The 14891-nt window shown below is 31.5% G+C and overlaps 1 protein-coding gene across 5 annotated transcripts in view; it reads right to left on the bottom strand.

Annotated features, from left to right (window-relative positions):
* Positions 1-1158: 1158 nt before the first annotated feature.
* Positions 1159-14891, bottom strand: part of LOC132744231 (LIM domain only protein 3-like) — a 34872-nt gene continuing 21139 nt past the window's right edge. For 4 of the 5 annotated variants that reach the window (XM_060732875.1, XM_060732879.1, XM_060732877.1 and 1 more), the window contains exons 2-4: positions 9441-9669; positions 5329-5454; positions 1159-4691 (exon numbers count right to left, since the gene is read on the bottom strand). In XM_060732875.1, the coding sequence (XP_060588858.1) occupies positions 4502-4691; positions 5329-5454; positions 9441-9664 (540 nt within the window). In that variant the 5' untranslated portion in view covers positions 9665-9669 and the 3' untranslated portion in view covers positions 1159-4501. Of the gene's footprint in view, positions 4692-5328; positions 5455-9440; positions 9670-13025; positions 13224-14891 lie in introns of those variants that run through there. The other variant, XM_060732878.1, reaches the window with a different exon arrangement.

The following is a 14891-nucleotide window of genomic DNA, read 5'->3' as shown; positions in this document are numbered from 1 at the left end:
CTTAAAAAAAACAAAAAACTAAAAGAACACATTGTTTTCAAATTTCATCTTTTTTCGAAATTCATCTTTTTTGAACAAGTATCAACTTTAAGTGTTCTAGCAAAATGGGAAGTAAATCTGTGTGCTGAGCATATTTTGAAATTTATTTATTTTTAAGCTCTTCGCAATTCCATGCATTACAACAGAAGACTTAAATACACATTTATTCATATTTTATTGTGATTCCTCCTACTAAAGGCCATTGATATCAACTTTACATAAAAGAAAGGCTTGATTTTCATTAAACCCTGGAAAAATAATAAATTTCTATCAATAAAAATGCTATGTTTTATACTTTGAATAAGAAGGGGAAAATAAATTAAAGTATTGTTTTAAGCCTACATTCCTTAAATAATATGTAATAAAACTTAAAAATTACAATTTTATAAAGGAAATATATCATAAAACTTTACATTACATAACTATGTCTATAGAAACTCATTTAATATCATCAAATAGGATATTAATATTCTACATCTTGGGGGAAAAAATAATTTGATGTTAAAAGACACTACATTAGTATTAAAAATATAAATCTTTCGAGATTTTATTAAAACAGTAAAGATTAGTAAAGATAAATGTACGATAACAGTCATCAAGGTTAAATGCTTTCATAGTCACTTTTAAATAGTTAATTTCTCCTGAACCCCCCATCTCAACTCTGTCCAAATGCCAAACAGCTAATGTATTAACGACTATAGTTATTATTTTCATTATCATCATTATTATTATTAGCATTATTTATTATAGCTTTTATATTATTATTATTATTAATATTATTATTATTAGTTATATAATACAATGCAATTTGAAGTCAAATTAATTAAGACAGTAACTGCTTCATTGCATGTTAATAAAGAGGGGAGGTAATTACTATTAATGCACAAAGATGTAGGAAGAGTTATCTTTCTTCAACTAAATAGGCATGTTTCCAGTGAAGTACAGTAACATATGATGTCTTTGCCGAGCCTTATAAGAGATGACAGACACCATATCAGAAACATGCAGGTGCCTGGTTAAAAGTTAAAGCCACAAACTTTTCTGATACTGTACTTAATTCTTATTAACATATTAGAATAATTTACTTTACTTTTAAATTAGTTATTTCATGTAGAGGTTTTTTTTTTTTTTTGCACACTGCACCCCCCCCCCCCTCCTAAAATATCAGTTTCAGTTTAATATTATAAGCAATTTAATATGAGGAATGATTAGAGAGAAAATAGCAGGCCAATATTGCCAAAGAATGATTTGTTGAATAAACAATCAAAAAATCATAATATGTGAAATGAAAATGATTCCAGTTAGAAATGAAAGAGACAATTTTTTTCTAATAAAGTATGCTTTCATGAAAATGTAATAACAATTATGGATTTCACATCAATCTAGTTCCCTATGTAATATCAAATTGTGAACACTGATAATACCGGAAATTACATTTTTTTAATTCATTATAAATATCCTTCTTCCCTCATAGCACAATAAATATCATCATGTCAACAATGCAGTAATATTGCAATAATGTACAATAAATAATAATTCTCCAGTTATAAACTATAGCACACATAATCTATATATAAATACGACCTATATATATCTTAACATTTGAGAGGCAGGTTTAAAACACTGCCATTTGATTGGTTAATCTCAAGCTGAGCTTGAAAATTGACCAATAGACTAGTTTTAACTCGAGACTGTTTTTTATCTATTTTTTGATATACATTTCAAAGTTTGTAGATGAAAATATGAATATTGTATTGTCTATTGTATGTAATGATTAATAAAATGCAACAGTGAAACCAGAAACTTATATTATTAACTAAAACAGCAAGTAATAAAGTTAACAATGACGGAAAAAAAGCATTAATCAAATTATTTGCTTATTAATAAAATGTAAAATCATAAAAAGTAACAAACATTACGTAATTCAGATGTGCCTTAAAGATTCCTAAATTTGGAATGTCAGACCTTTTTTGAGGGGATTAAATAATTAAATAAAATACAGCGGAAAGTTTATGACCTTCACCTCTCAGCCACTTGACCCATCAACCTCATAACAGTAATGTAACCTCTGGATGACCTAGATTCATAATTATATTAAATATTGTGATTCTTTCAAGTTAGTTAGTTTCTTAAAAAAAAAAAAAAAAAAACACACTTATGTTTGGAATTATCTGTATTATTTTGTATAGGGTAGCATGTTTTACTGGCTAAGTAATTGAAATATATTTTGTAATTACTGAAATTTCAAATTAAGTTTTAATGTTTTCTTTGATATCAAAATGCTTCTGAAAAACCCACAAAAACAAGGTGCATCAAAAACAAGTTCATACATGGTCATTCTAATTAAAAACAACTCACCAACCCAAATAAAACAGACATGAATATTCTCCATAAATTAATCATGGCTGACATAACCATTGTCATAACTTTATGTGAATTTGGAACTTTCCATTGTTAACATGAGGGGCTTTATATCTGAATTATGTAAATTAAATTCATTTATAAACATTAATTTATGGAGACGAAAATTTGAAGACTTTGACCAATTTTGAGTCTGGTTCCTGAAACTAACCAGTACTTGTGCTATATCATGTAACGTGGCCATGACCTGTGTAGGGAAACCCATGGTTCCTGGTCTGATGTCTATAACTTAAAGATGTTAGTAATTAATGTTTGGAACTTATTATATACTGGTAGGATAAGTAAATGGATAGTTGTCACTTGCAACCAAAGAACATGATATAATGGTGATGTACTGAAAATATATTAATACATCATTAAATGTCTTTTACAATGAAGCTGTGATAAAAAATTTACTAACAATATCATTAAAATATAATAAAATTCATGTGCATTATTTACAAATGAACAATACATTATTTCAGTCACCGACTATACCTAACAAGTTATGTACAAATACATCAACAGATATTAATTATGTTATTCATTAACACAGAACACATATTTCACCCACATATTATATGTGAACATATAATCAATTCATATATCATTCATCTTTATATTATTCAACATTATTCTTTAAAGTATACTTAAAACAAAGAGAGCAGAAAAAGTTGTCAAGTAATGTATCATTCTGTGCACATTAAATCTGATATTTCAATATTGAGCCCTAAAAATTCAAAATATGTTCAAAAAGAACATGACAGATTCAAAAATTTTAATATCACAGTTCCCTTTCCCTATGTCTGCAGTAAACACAAAGAGAGCTGGATATTACTTTTTGAGGAGCACAATTATTATTAAATTTTACGTAGCACTGGTTGAGGAAGACTTCAGGTGTCCTACCAAACATTTATCTCAGGTACAAGAGAACACCCTGAGTACAACCGTCAACCTTCTGTAACCTAGGTGGATAGACTCCTCAAATGAAAGAATCAAAAGTTACTTGTAGGATTAGGAACTATTAGTAGTGAGCAAAGTGACAAGGGACAAGAACCACTTAACTACAGAGCCCCCTATAGCCAAATAAAAATGTTAAATACTGGCATGGTCACATGTCAATTTTGATTTAGATTTTGAAATACTTTAAATTAATTCTATAGCAGACAACATGGTTTTCTAGATGCAGCTCAACACTATTTTAACTCTGAGAATGCATCAACTAGTAATACCAGTTGAAATAATATACAAAACAAAATGTAAATCCGCAAAGTTAACAATCTTTGTGTAATTGAATATTTGTAAGGAATAATGTTACACTACAGGAAATAAGGAGTGTAGTGCTTGCTAATTAATGAGAAAATTAATTATCATAATTGTTTACAAGATAAAAGCAGTATTCTAATAAGAAACATGAAAAAGCTTGCAGATATGAACAGTTCATATACAATAATTATGTTAACTTAAATAGTTTTCTTCTCAAATATTTACACTATCTCCTACATGTGTCTGCCTATATAATCTTGTAGATTTTCTACATTATCTAATTTTAACAATTTCTGTGTGGTAAAGTTATCATTTTCAAAATAATCTGGAATATTACAAAAAAGTAAGAAAACACTGTCTTATATGATGAATGCTTCAATAATTATAATTTTTATTTCATAAATCTATGGAACGTCTCAAGTACCACTGTATAGAACAGTGTAATGCACTATTGTAATGTGTTTGTTAAATGGATGATACAAATCTTCAAACAATACCTGCAATTGTGCATTCAACAAAAATCAACAAAATAATTATAGTGAACAATACAAGTCATGAAAATCCTGAACGCAGGTTGTTTTGTTGTTGTTTTTTTTTTCCCCACGAAAAGATGATATCATCACTACAACACTACAGTCGTCATCTTCGACAAGATGTTTTACACATTTACAGAAAGGTAATCACACTCTTAAATGATATAAACACATTTCTCGTGCATCAAAAACACGTCTTTTATAATTAACAATAATGATAATAAAAATTGTTGGGACTGTGACTCCCGTGATGAGAGATCTAACTATAATGATCCTGGGCTCGGGCTTCCGTACCCACTTGATAGATCGTCACTCAAGCTGTTGGTCTGGCGTTTGATTTGTGATAACGCGTTATAATTGTAAGTCATGTTGGCAAACACCATTCTCTCTTCATAATCATATTCACACAGTATCTTATTATCACACAAATAAAATTTATCTCCTACACAGAACCTAGAAAATACAAGAAAAACTATATTACATTATCATTAATTTGACAAAATGAAGTCTTCAAAATAACATATTGTGCTATTAAAAGTAACGCATATCAATATATTGTTATATTTACAGTTCTTACATAATTCATTAAAAAAAGGCTTTAGTTACAGTATACAGGGACTACTTTAATGTAAAATATTATTAAACCAGTAAGTGTGCATAGAAATCAAATAAATGAAATAATATAATCTGAGAGGTTCATTATTTAACTCTGAACTCTAAGAAGATCTCACAAATCTAGAACAAAATTTTAATTGACAAGTATGGCTGGATTTTTTGTCAATAACAATTCTGACAATTGCTTATTCTGACAGTATTTTAACTTTATTAAAGCATACAAACAAAATGATTATCTAAACAAAAATACAGAAATCAAATTTGCGTTTCTCATCCTTACATATACCACAACACAATTAAGGTATACCTCAAATTTCCTGAACAATCATTGACAAATTGTTTTCATTGATATAAAAAATCTTTAATAAGAAGCTTATTTGTACTGCCTCTTCCAATTTATAGATAAGACAATATTGTAACAATTTGGTTTGTCTAAAATCACCTGCCTCTGACAACATCTGACAAAGAAAGTTACCTGTGATTACACATCTGACAAGCAAAGCACTCTAAATGATAGACATTGTTTTTTGCCCTCATCACCATTTCAAATGCTGGAATCATTTTAGAACATGCTGAACAGTATCCTGTTGTACCAAACAACCTGAAAACAATACAACATAAAACTTTGTAACACAACACATCTAAAACCTTATAAATAATTATAATTCATAGTTGTCAAATTTTCTTTATAACCAACAATATAGGAAAAACCAGGTACTAAGACTGACTCCATTCTGGTGGAATAGACAAATCATTATTACTAATGACATTTAAAGGGAGAACAACACAACATGTTCTTTGACTAACACAATATTAACATAATAAAGAACACAATATATTTGTTGATCAACAAAATGTCAACTTTGGAAACAACACAACATGTTCACAATGTTAACTTAGTAACCAACACATGCTCTTCCTATTTAACTTAGTAGATGACACAAAATACACTTTAAATACCACACTACAATGGCAACACAACATGAACATTATTATCATCATTAAACAAAAACAATGGATACTTCATAGTTGTACCAACATCTAACATGCTTTACATTATTCCCCCATTCAAACATGTGCATTATAACATGATGATAATGTATGGCATAAAAAATGCTTACACATTGTATGACATAAATAAACCAAATCACTTCTATGCTTAATGTAGTTCAGCATATCTTTATCAATTCAGTTAGAATGGTAATATAATGCACTATGTCTAATTCTACTACAATGCACTTAAAATTAATATCTATTTATATACAAATCATTTTAATCTACATGACATACATTTCACAAATAATAGTACAAAACTTAATATAAACAATTTGTAATGATCTTTCAAATACTTTTAACATGATTGCCTTAGTGCATTATTACATAATAAGTTAACTTTGTGTTGTGCACAGCATAAAAACATAATGCTTACAAGTCATATGATGTAAAACTGACGTCAATAAACCAAATGACGGCAGGAAAATTACTTCCCCGCTCATGTGATGTAAAACATGCTCAATGTTGTTCAACATATCATTCACCTTTCAAATATTCTGTAATTACCAGCCTTCATGGTTACATTATTGCGCATTTGAGCTCAAAACTAAAACACACTCAAAATTGGGGACATATTTCTTACAGACTTATTATGATTTACGTAAAACAAGTGTTACAATATTTTACTATATTTAATTGATATTTTGATATTTATATTGACATTGATCTTCTATGTGATTAAGATTATTCAATATGATTTACATGTTTCTTGTAAATCAAACAAAATTCAAGTACAATACAGGTAGTTCTGTTTACTTATGATTTTATTTCGAAACTTCAAAAGAAATTAAAAACATAAATCATATAGCAGAATGCTGCAAAGTAATGAACATAGAAAGTGAAACTGAATACTGCTTCAAAAACATGAGTACACAATGTTTTACAGTTTTAGAAATAATAGATCATGTAGTTATTTTTACATAGCTCATGTTCAAATTATGACTTGTTACAGTAGCACTGGCAGTCACAAGTAGCTGTGTTTGATATTAAAATGAAAGTGTATGTGGTTTTGAAAGAATAACACAGTGCCATGTAGGTTGGCAGTCAGTCATAGAAGTGTTATGTTGTGTGGCGACTGGGCTTTTTTGTTTGGTAGTTATAATAACTGGCCTATGCTGTAAAGTGGTAATATAACTGGCTTATCCTGTAAAGTGGTAAAATAACAGGTCTATGCTGTAAAGTGGTAACATAACTGGGCTATGCTGTAAAGTGGTAACATAACTGGTCTATGCTGTAAAGTGGTAACATAACTGGTCTATGCTGTAAAGTGGTTACATAACAGGTCTATGCTGTAAAGTGGTAACATAACAGGTCTATGCTGTAAAGTATGCGGCGATAAAACAGAGTTGATCATCTTCTCATCTGAACATAACGCACAACCTGTTTCAGATGTTACAGTAACAGTCGACGGTTCGAAAATTAGCCAATCATCTAGTGTGCGCAATCTTGGTGCATTTCTTGACTCGAACATGAGGATGGAACAACATGTAAATAATGTCTGTAGGAACTGTTATGCACAATTAAGACAAATCGGTCACATCAGACCCTATCTTACTGTTAAAGCAACCAAATCTCTAGTAAATTCACTTGTTACTTCTAGGTTAGACTACTGTAATGCACTGTTATATGGAGTCTCTAAGCAGTCAATGACCAAGTTACAACATGTTCAAAATAAAGCAGCTAGAATTGTGACCAAAACACTCAAATATGACCACATAACACCTATCTTACGTGAACTTCACTGGCTTCCGGTAGAGTATCGGGTCGAACATAAAATTTTGACTTATACATATAAATCCCTCATCGATCAATCACCAGCCTATATAAAAGACATGATAGACGTGTACATCCCAGTCTGAAATCTGAGGTCCCAGAATAACTCAATGACATTAGTTGTGCCTAAATCTCGGACAGTACGATATGGTGACAGGTGCTTCCAGACAGCCGCAGCGAAATTATGGAACATGTTACCACCTGACGTTAGAGACTGTAATACCTTGCCATGTTTTAAGAGAGCTCTCAAAACACATTATTTCATAAAGTTCTATGGACGTTAGTTCATAAATCATCATACATGTACTACTTTTGCTATATTATCAGTGTTAATTTTAATTGTGCCTTGATTTTAAACTAAATGTGTCTGTATTTCTTACCATCCTTTACTGGTTTTAGATTATCATTATTGTTTAATAGGTTTACTTAATTAATGTTGTACATTATGTCTTATATATATATATGATTATGTTTTATCGGATTTATGTAAAGCACTCTTGAACATTTATTATTTATGAAAAGAGTGCTATAGAAATGTGGTATATAATAATAATAATAATAATAAAGTGGTAACATAACTGGCCTATGCTATAAAGTGGTAACATAACTGGCCTATGCTATAAAGTGGTAACATAACTTTCCTATGCTATAAAGTGGTAACATAACAGGTCTATGCTGTAAAGTGGTAACATAACTGAGCTATGCTGTAAAGTGGTAACATAAGAGGTCTATGCTGTAAAGTGGTAACATAACTGGGCTATGCTGTAAAGTGGTAACATAAGAGGTATATGCTGTAAAGTAGTAACATAACTGGGCTATGCTGTAAAGTGGTAACATAACTGGCCTATGCTGTAAAGTGGTAACATAACTGGGCTATGCTGTAAAGTGGTTACATAACTTGGTTATGATGTAAAGTGGTAACATAACAGGTCTATGCTGCAAAGTGGTAACATAACAGGTCTATGCTGTAAAGTGGTAACATAACTGGCCTATGCTATAAAGTGGTAACATAACTGGCCTATGCTATAAAGTGGTAACATAACTGGCCTATGCTATAAAGTGGTAACATAAACAGGTCTATGCTGTAAAGTGGTAACATAACTGGGCTATGCTGTAAAGTGGTAAACATAAGAGGTCTATGCTGTAAAGTGGTAACATAACTGGGCTATGCTGTAAAGTGGTAACATAACTGGTCTATGCTGTAAAGTGGTAACATAACTGGTCTATGCTGTAAAGTGGTAACATAACTGGTCTATGCTGTAAAGTGGTAACATAACTGGCCTATGCTATAAAGTGGTAACATAACTGGCCTATGCTGTAAAGTGGTAACATAACTGGCCTATGCTGTAAAGTGGTAACATAACTGGCCTATGCTGTAAAGTGGTAACATAACTGGCCTATGCTATAAAGTGGTAACATAACTGGCCTATGCTGTAAATTGGTAACATAACTGGCCTATGCTGTAAATTGGTAACATAACTGGCCTATGCTGTAAATTGGTAACATTACTGGGCTATGTAAAGGTTTAATGGTACAATGACTGGAATAAGTCACTTTTATGGTAACAATCCGAGTTTGGTTGGTTGCTGTTAACATTAACAAGCTGTTTAGTGAAGTTGAACAGTTATGATGTATGCTGGTAACACAACTTTGCTTTATATGTTTAGTTGCTTTAATAGCTTGTACAGGCCAATTCACTGCAGTAATAATATACAAATGTAAATCTAGGCCAGTACTGGTAATTATATTCAAATGACAAACCTGAGATAATCTCTGCGACAGAGAAGTAAATTTGCTTTAGCAAACAATGTTGACCCGACCTCTCCCAGCCTACAATCACAACACGAACATTTTAAACAGTCCTCATGCCAGTACTGGTCTAACGCCTTCAACAAGTATCGATCTATTATACTTTTCTTACAACCCGAACATTCCTGTTGTTTCTGATTGTTCGCCATCCCAGTTGGCTCCTGGGAAATCTGCATTGCACCTGAAAATATAACAATAATATATTTAACATCTATGGTATAACTTTGTAGTACTTCATGATATGACATTCTTAAAATGTCACAAACTATAAGTCAATGAGAGAATCACTGTTATAATTATTCTATATCTAAGTGTTATAAAGAAATAATATAACACTTGTAAACCAATAAAACACTGCGCAGTCACGGCATTTCTCTCCCTGCATTTCTAAGATTTTGGGTGTTTTTTTGTGTGCATATTTCTTTGCTGCAATTAAGAATAATAAACTGCAGTTGGATGTATTGTAAAGTGTATCAAACAATCAAATTTGCAGCACAGAAACCTTAAACTAATGCATAATTTATTTACCTATTCATCAAAATGCTCAAGTTATGGGCCTACCTGAAAACGTGTGTGAAATTATAACTTAACACTGTTGGTAAGGTAAAATAGCTTGTAAAACTTCAAGTAAGTTTCAAGCTAAAATGAACACCAGTGAGATAACCCAACTATTTTTTTTGCATATTTTAGCTGAATACATGCATTATATTTCATTTCTTTTATAAAAGAAATAATTATGACAAACAAATTGAAGCATGTTGTAAAACATACTGATTTATAATTAAATACATATTTCAATATATAAGGTTGTCTATACACTATTTTACATACAAATCTGTGTCAATTGTAACCAGCAAAATAGATAATTCACTAATTCGCCAAATGCGGTCACCCCCACCCCAACCAGATCTAATCCTGTGCTACAAATTTTGACCAAAACAGCTTCATGGTGCACTACCATACACAATAGACTGATCAATGTGTTACACTTACTATCTATATATATATATTTATACATGTACTATCTGTGAGTTTGATTGTACCCAAGGATTGAGTGGGATCAAGAACCCTTATTTGCCGAGTTCAGGAGTATTTTTATTTTCTTCTATAAAGTTTGGAAGTTCTAGACCATATTACTGTAACAAAGCTTAATGCACAACCACAAAAGAAATATTGTATTATACACTATTTATAAAATCTGTTTCAACAGTAATAGGCAAAAATTAAAGAAATCTTTCTCTATCAGACAGAAAATCACTTATGCATTTAAAAGGTAGGCATATTCTTGCAATACTTGGATTCTAGAGAAATGTGTACTGTTTGAAAGTGGTGTATTTTTGTCAGATTCAATTTCAAATAATTACTATAGAGAAGATAATAATATCAAAGACTTGGATTCTCTTCATGAAGTCTATTAAACTATTAATTTCAAAACATCAAAAACTTGTTTGAAAACCCTTATAACTTCAGTTCTCTGTCTAGAAGTTCTCAATAAACGTACACATAATTGGCTATCTTTTCTCTGTATTTGGTAAAGACATGTTAAGGGTCCAAGTAAATTATAATAAGGGGTCATTTATTTTTAGTTATCTTGAGTTAAATAAATAGCAAGAAAATCAATATCATGTTTACTAAAATAGAAAAAAAGGAATCCCTAATGAACTTGAAAATGCTGCAGACTCGGTTTGTTTCAGCTCGTTCGTGGACATTACTGGAAAGTGCAAGCTATTGTCTATAAATTATATGCCCCCTTAAAGCACCGTCTTAAGGAGAATTTAACAATTAACAGGAAATGGTAAAATTTAAGTTAAGAAACGTCAATTTTAAAGATTTGATTCTTCACGTTCAGTCACCTGTAATAAATCCTGTATGTGCAACTACACAGCTTGATTACAACTAATAAATTAGTTAACAGAGAGACCCTTTGATTGTTTGATGTTTGTGTGACGAAGTGACTATGACATTCTCCGATGAAATCAGTGATATGTAACTTGTCATCCCCTAGTTACTTCCCCTGACACTCCATCATGAGAAGTGACAAAATAAAGACACTTCAAATCAAACCAGCCTGTTGTTAATCTTATAGAAATTTTATTATTGTAAAACTAAATGATACTAAATAATAAAAGAAAGTCGAATTTTCAAGACTCTCCAAAAAAAGTAAATAAACATAGATTTATAGATGAGCAAACAATATTAAACTATAATCACTCGTGACTTCTGTAACGTTTTTGAAATTCCTCTTTAAAAAAATAACAAGTTATAACAGAACACAATCTGTGTATGATAACTGGATGCTAAGATACCATTTCACACATCATTTAAAATTGTTGTTGTTGTTTTTATTCTATCTGCTTCACAGATATCATTAACATCTCATCATGCTGGAACAATTAAACACACGTCATAACATCTTACCATGATAAATTACCTCTAACTTATTACAAGAGCGATCAGTAATCACATGTGTCGCCTCATGATGGCCAATTTCATGTTGGGACAAATTTTGTGACAGACGGACAGACAGACGGACAGTGCACAACTAGACTAACCACTTTGTACTGATCATTCCTGTAAAGTTTGGATAAAATTGCACCAGTAGTTTATGAGGAGTAGTCCGGACAAGCTTTTGCGTATCTGGCAACACACAGAAAAAAACACCTTTTTATCCAAGGACCATAACTCTGCCAAAATCATTCAACCGGAAAACTCGTGAAATATGCACAAGTACTTGAGCTACAGATCAATCCTGTAAAGTTTCATTGAAATTGCATAAGTGGTATAAGAAAAGTAGTCTGGACAAACTTTAAAAAATAAAAATTATTAAAGGGCCATAACTCAAACAAAAATCATTGAACCGGAAAATGCTGACAATATGCACAACTAGACTTGGTACTGATCATTCCTGTAAAGTTTGGATGAAATTGCACCAGTAGTTTATGAGGAGTAGTCCGGACAAGCTTTTGTGTATCTGGCAACACACAGAAAAAGAAACCTTTTTATCAAAGGGCCATAACTCGGCCAAAAATCATTCAACCGGAAAACCCGTGCAATATGCGCAAGGACTTGAGCTACAGATCAATCCTGTAAAGTTTCATTGAAATTGCATTAGTGGTATAAGAGAAGTAGTCCGGACAAACTTTAAAATTAAAGATTATTAAAGGGCCATAACTCTGACAAAAATCATTGAACCGGAAAATCCTGACAATATGCACAACTAGACTTGGTACTGATCATTCCTGTAAAGTTTGGATGAAATTGCACCAGTAGTTTATGAGGAGTAGTCCGGACAAGTTTTGTGACGGACGGACGGACAGACGGACAGACAGACAGACAGACAGACGGACAGACGGACAGACGGACAGACAGACGACGGAGAAGTGATCCCTATATGTCGCCACTACTCCGTAGAGGCGACACAAAAAATCACATACTGGTTATTAGTAAAGATAAACAACATTACTACATTGAATTCTTTCTAGTTTTGGTGAATTGACAAACAATTAAGAAAGTTACTAATGAGGAAGAAAAACTTACAAAATTTCCAATTAGATTTAATCCATGTTACACTGGTTTTTTTTGTTGCTAATAATTACAAAATTGTGATGTAATACGCTATTTTAAATTGGTAATTTAACGTTAAATTCCAAAGAATATTTTCCATGCAATATCTAGAAAACTATCCACTGGTGGGCTTCGGCCGGGAATGATTTTCATGTTCTTGTAATTGAAGAAAAAGGGGAAACAGTAGACATCCTAACTTTATTTCTGGCAGCTGTGTTTCGAATTAACAAGTCAATTATAACGTCTTGCATCAAATTGCCAAAAAGAATAAGAAGTCAATTACTGGAGAAATTGAAGTTAGGAAGGCAGCGTAATTGGCTCCTCCATGAATAGAACGTATACAAAATTACTAATAAGCTGTAGAATTGGGCCCTGTATGAAATTTCTGTGGAAACCACTTTGTTCTGTAGCATGCAACAATTACAAAAAGACACGGGGAAAAATTGTTTTTCTTTCCTGCTTTACTCTTCTTTCCCCTGAAGCTTGAATCAATTACTGAAAATAATACAAGTGAAATGATTTGATTGCTATGGGAAATGCTTTAATTGAGTTTTGCTTATCAATCAAGAAAATGTATATAAAGGAAGAAAATATACTGAAAAGAAACTCTTCAGATAAAGTAAATAACAAAGTTACTTTTGATATTCCAAGTGGTCAAAAGACATAGATTTTCCAGTATTTCATTTGTCACTTTTTTATTTGTCACTTTTTTTTTTTAAAGTGACTCTTGTAGCAACTGCAAATAACTAGAGGATTATCATCTTTCCCCTTTCATTTAGAACCTTCATAATTTAAAGGGCTTTTTATTCAATTTCAGTCATTATAATTATGACAAATGCTTTATTAAATCATAAATACAATTTTCAAATTGCATAGATTTTTATTTTGACAAAAAAGACATTTCTTTATTTTATCTTTATATACAGCTAACACAACTTTTTAGAAAGCAATAATTGGATAGTATATAAAATGTGTTAGACATTATATGCTTTGCAACTGCGGTTATACATCTATTCATACTTGGTTATATAACTTGTAAACTAGAAATGTGTATATATAACTCAGATGACCCCAAATTCTGCTGTTTTGACATTTAATGAACTGACCGCATGACAGCTGAAGGACAGAGAAAGGCAACTCTATATACACCCCACCCTCCCCATAAGGTGGGGATGGGGGGCATTACATTCTATAATATTATACAGGTTTTACTTTAGTTCCCAAATCTTTTAAATTCACTTAAATTAAATTCATTCCTTCACAGCATTGAAGTTTTTGGAATATTAACCATTTTATATTAATAGTTTTTACGACAAAACCAACATAATGGGTTTGCGACCAGCATGGATCCAGACCAGCCTGCACATCCGCGCAGTCTGATCAGGATCCATGCTGTTCGCTATCAGTTACTCTACTTGTAATAGTGTTTGAAACCGAACAGCATGGATCCTGATCAGACTGCGCGGATGCCCAGGCTGGTCTGGATCCATGCTGGTCGCAAATCTACTGTGTTGGTTTTGTCGTGACGCCGCTCATTTATAGTTTTTATGTAAAATCTTATAAAGTCCAGATTTTCAGCATGCTTTGCGGTTCAAAAACTTTTCTGTTTGCCACATTTACTGCATGTGTTTCTCTTCTTTTTTTTACGCTTTTTACAGGGGATTTACTGTGTTTCAATAAACCATTTTAAAGAGAATGAATTGTCTTTCAATAGTCATTAAATGAATGCTTTATTGTGTTTTAATGACAGTATATGGAGGTTTCACTGTTTTCCACAATGTCATTTTATCTCTACACCTGCTACAGATAGTTTGTAGACAGTCCCAAATGTATTAACAT

Source organism: Ruditapes philippinarum, unplaced genomic scaffold (genome assembly GCF_026571515.1).
Source record: "Ruditapes philippinarum isolate M1 unplaced genomic scaffold, ASM2657151v2 ctg5536_1_1_1_1, whole genome shotgun sequence".
Classification (NCBI taxonomy): Eukaryota; Metazoa; Mollusca; class Bivalvia; order Venerida; family Veneridae; genus Ruditapes; species Ruditapes philippinarum.
Note: the sequence above shows the minus strand (reverse complement) of the source record. Positions and strands in the feature narration are given on the sequence as shown.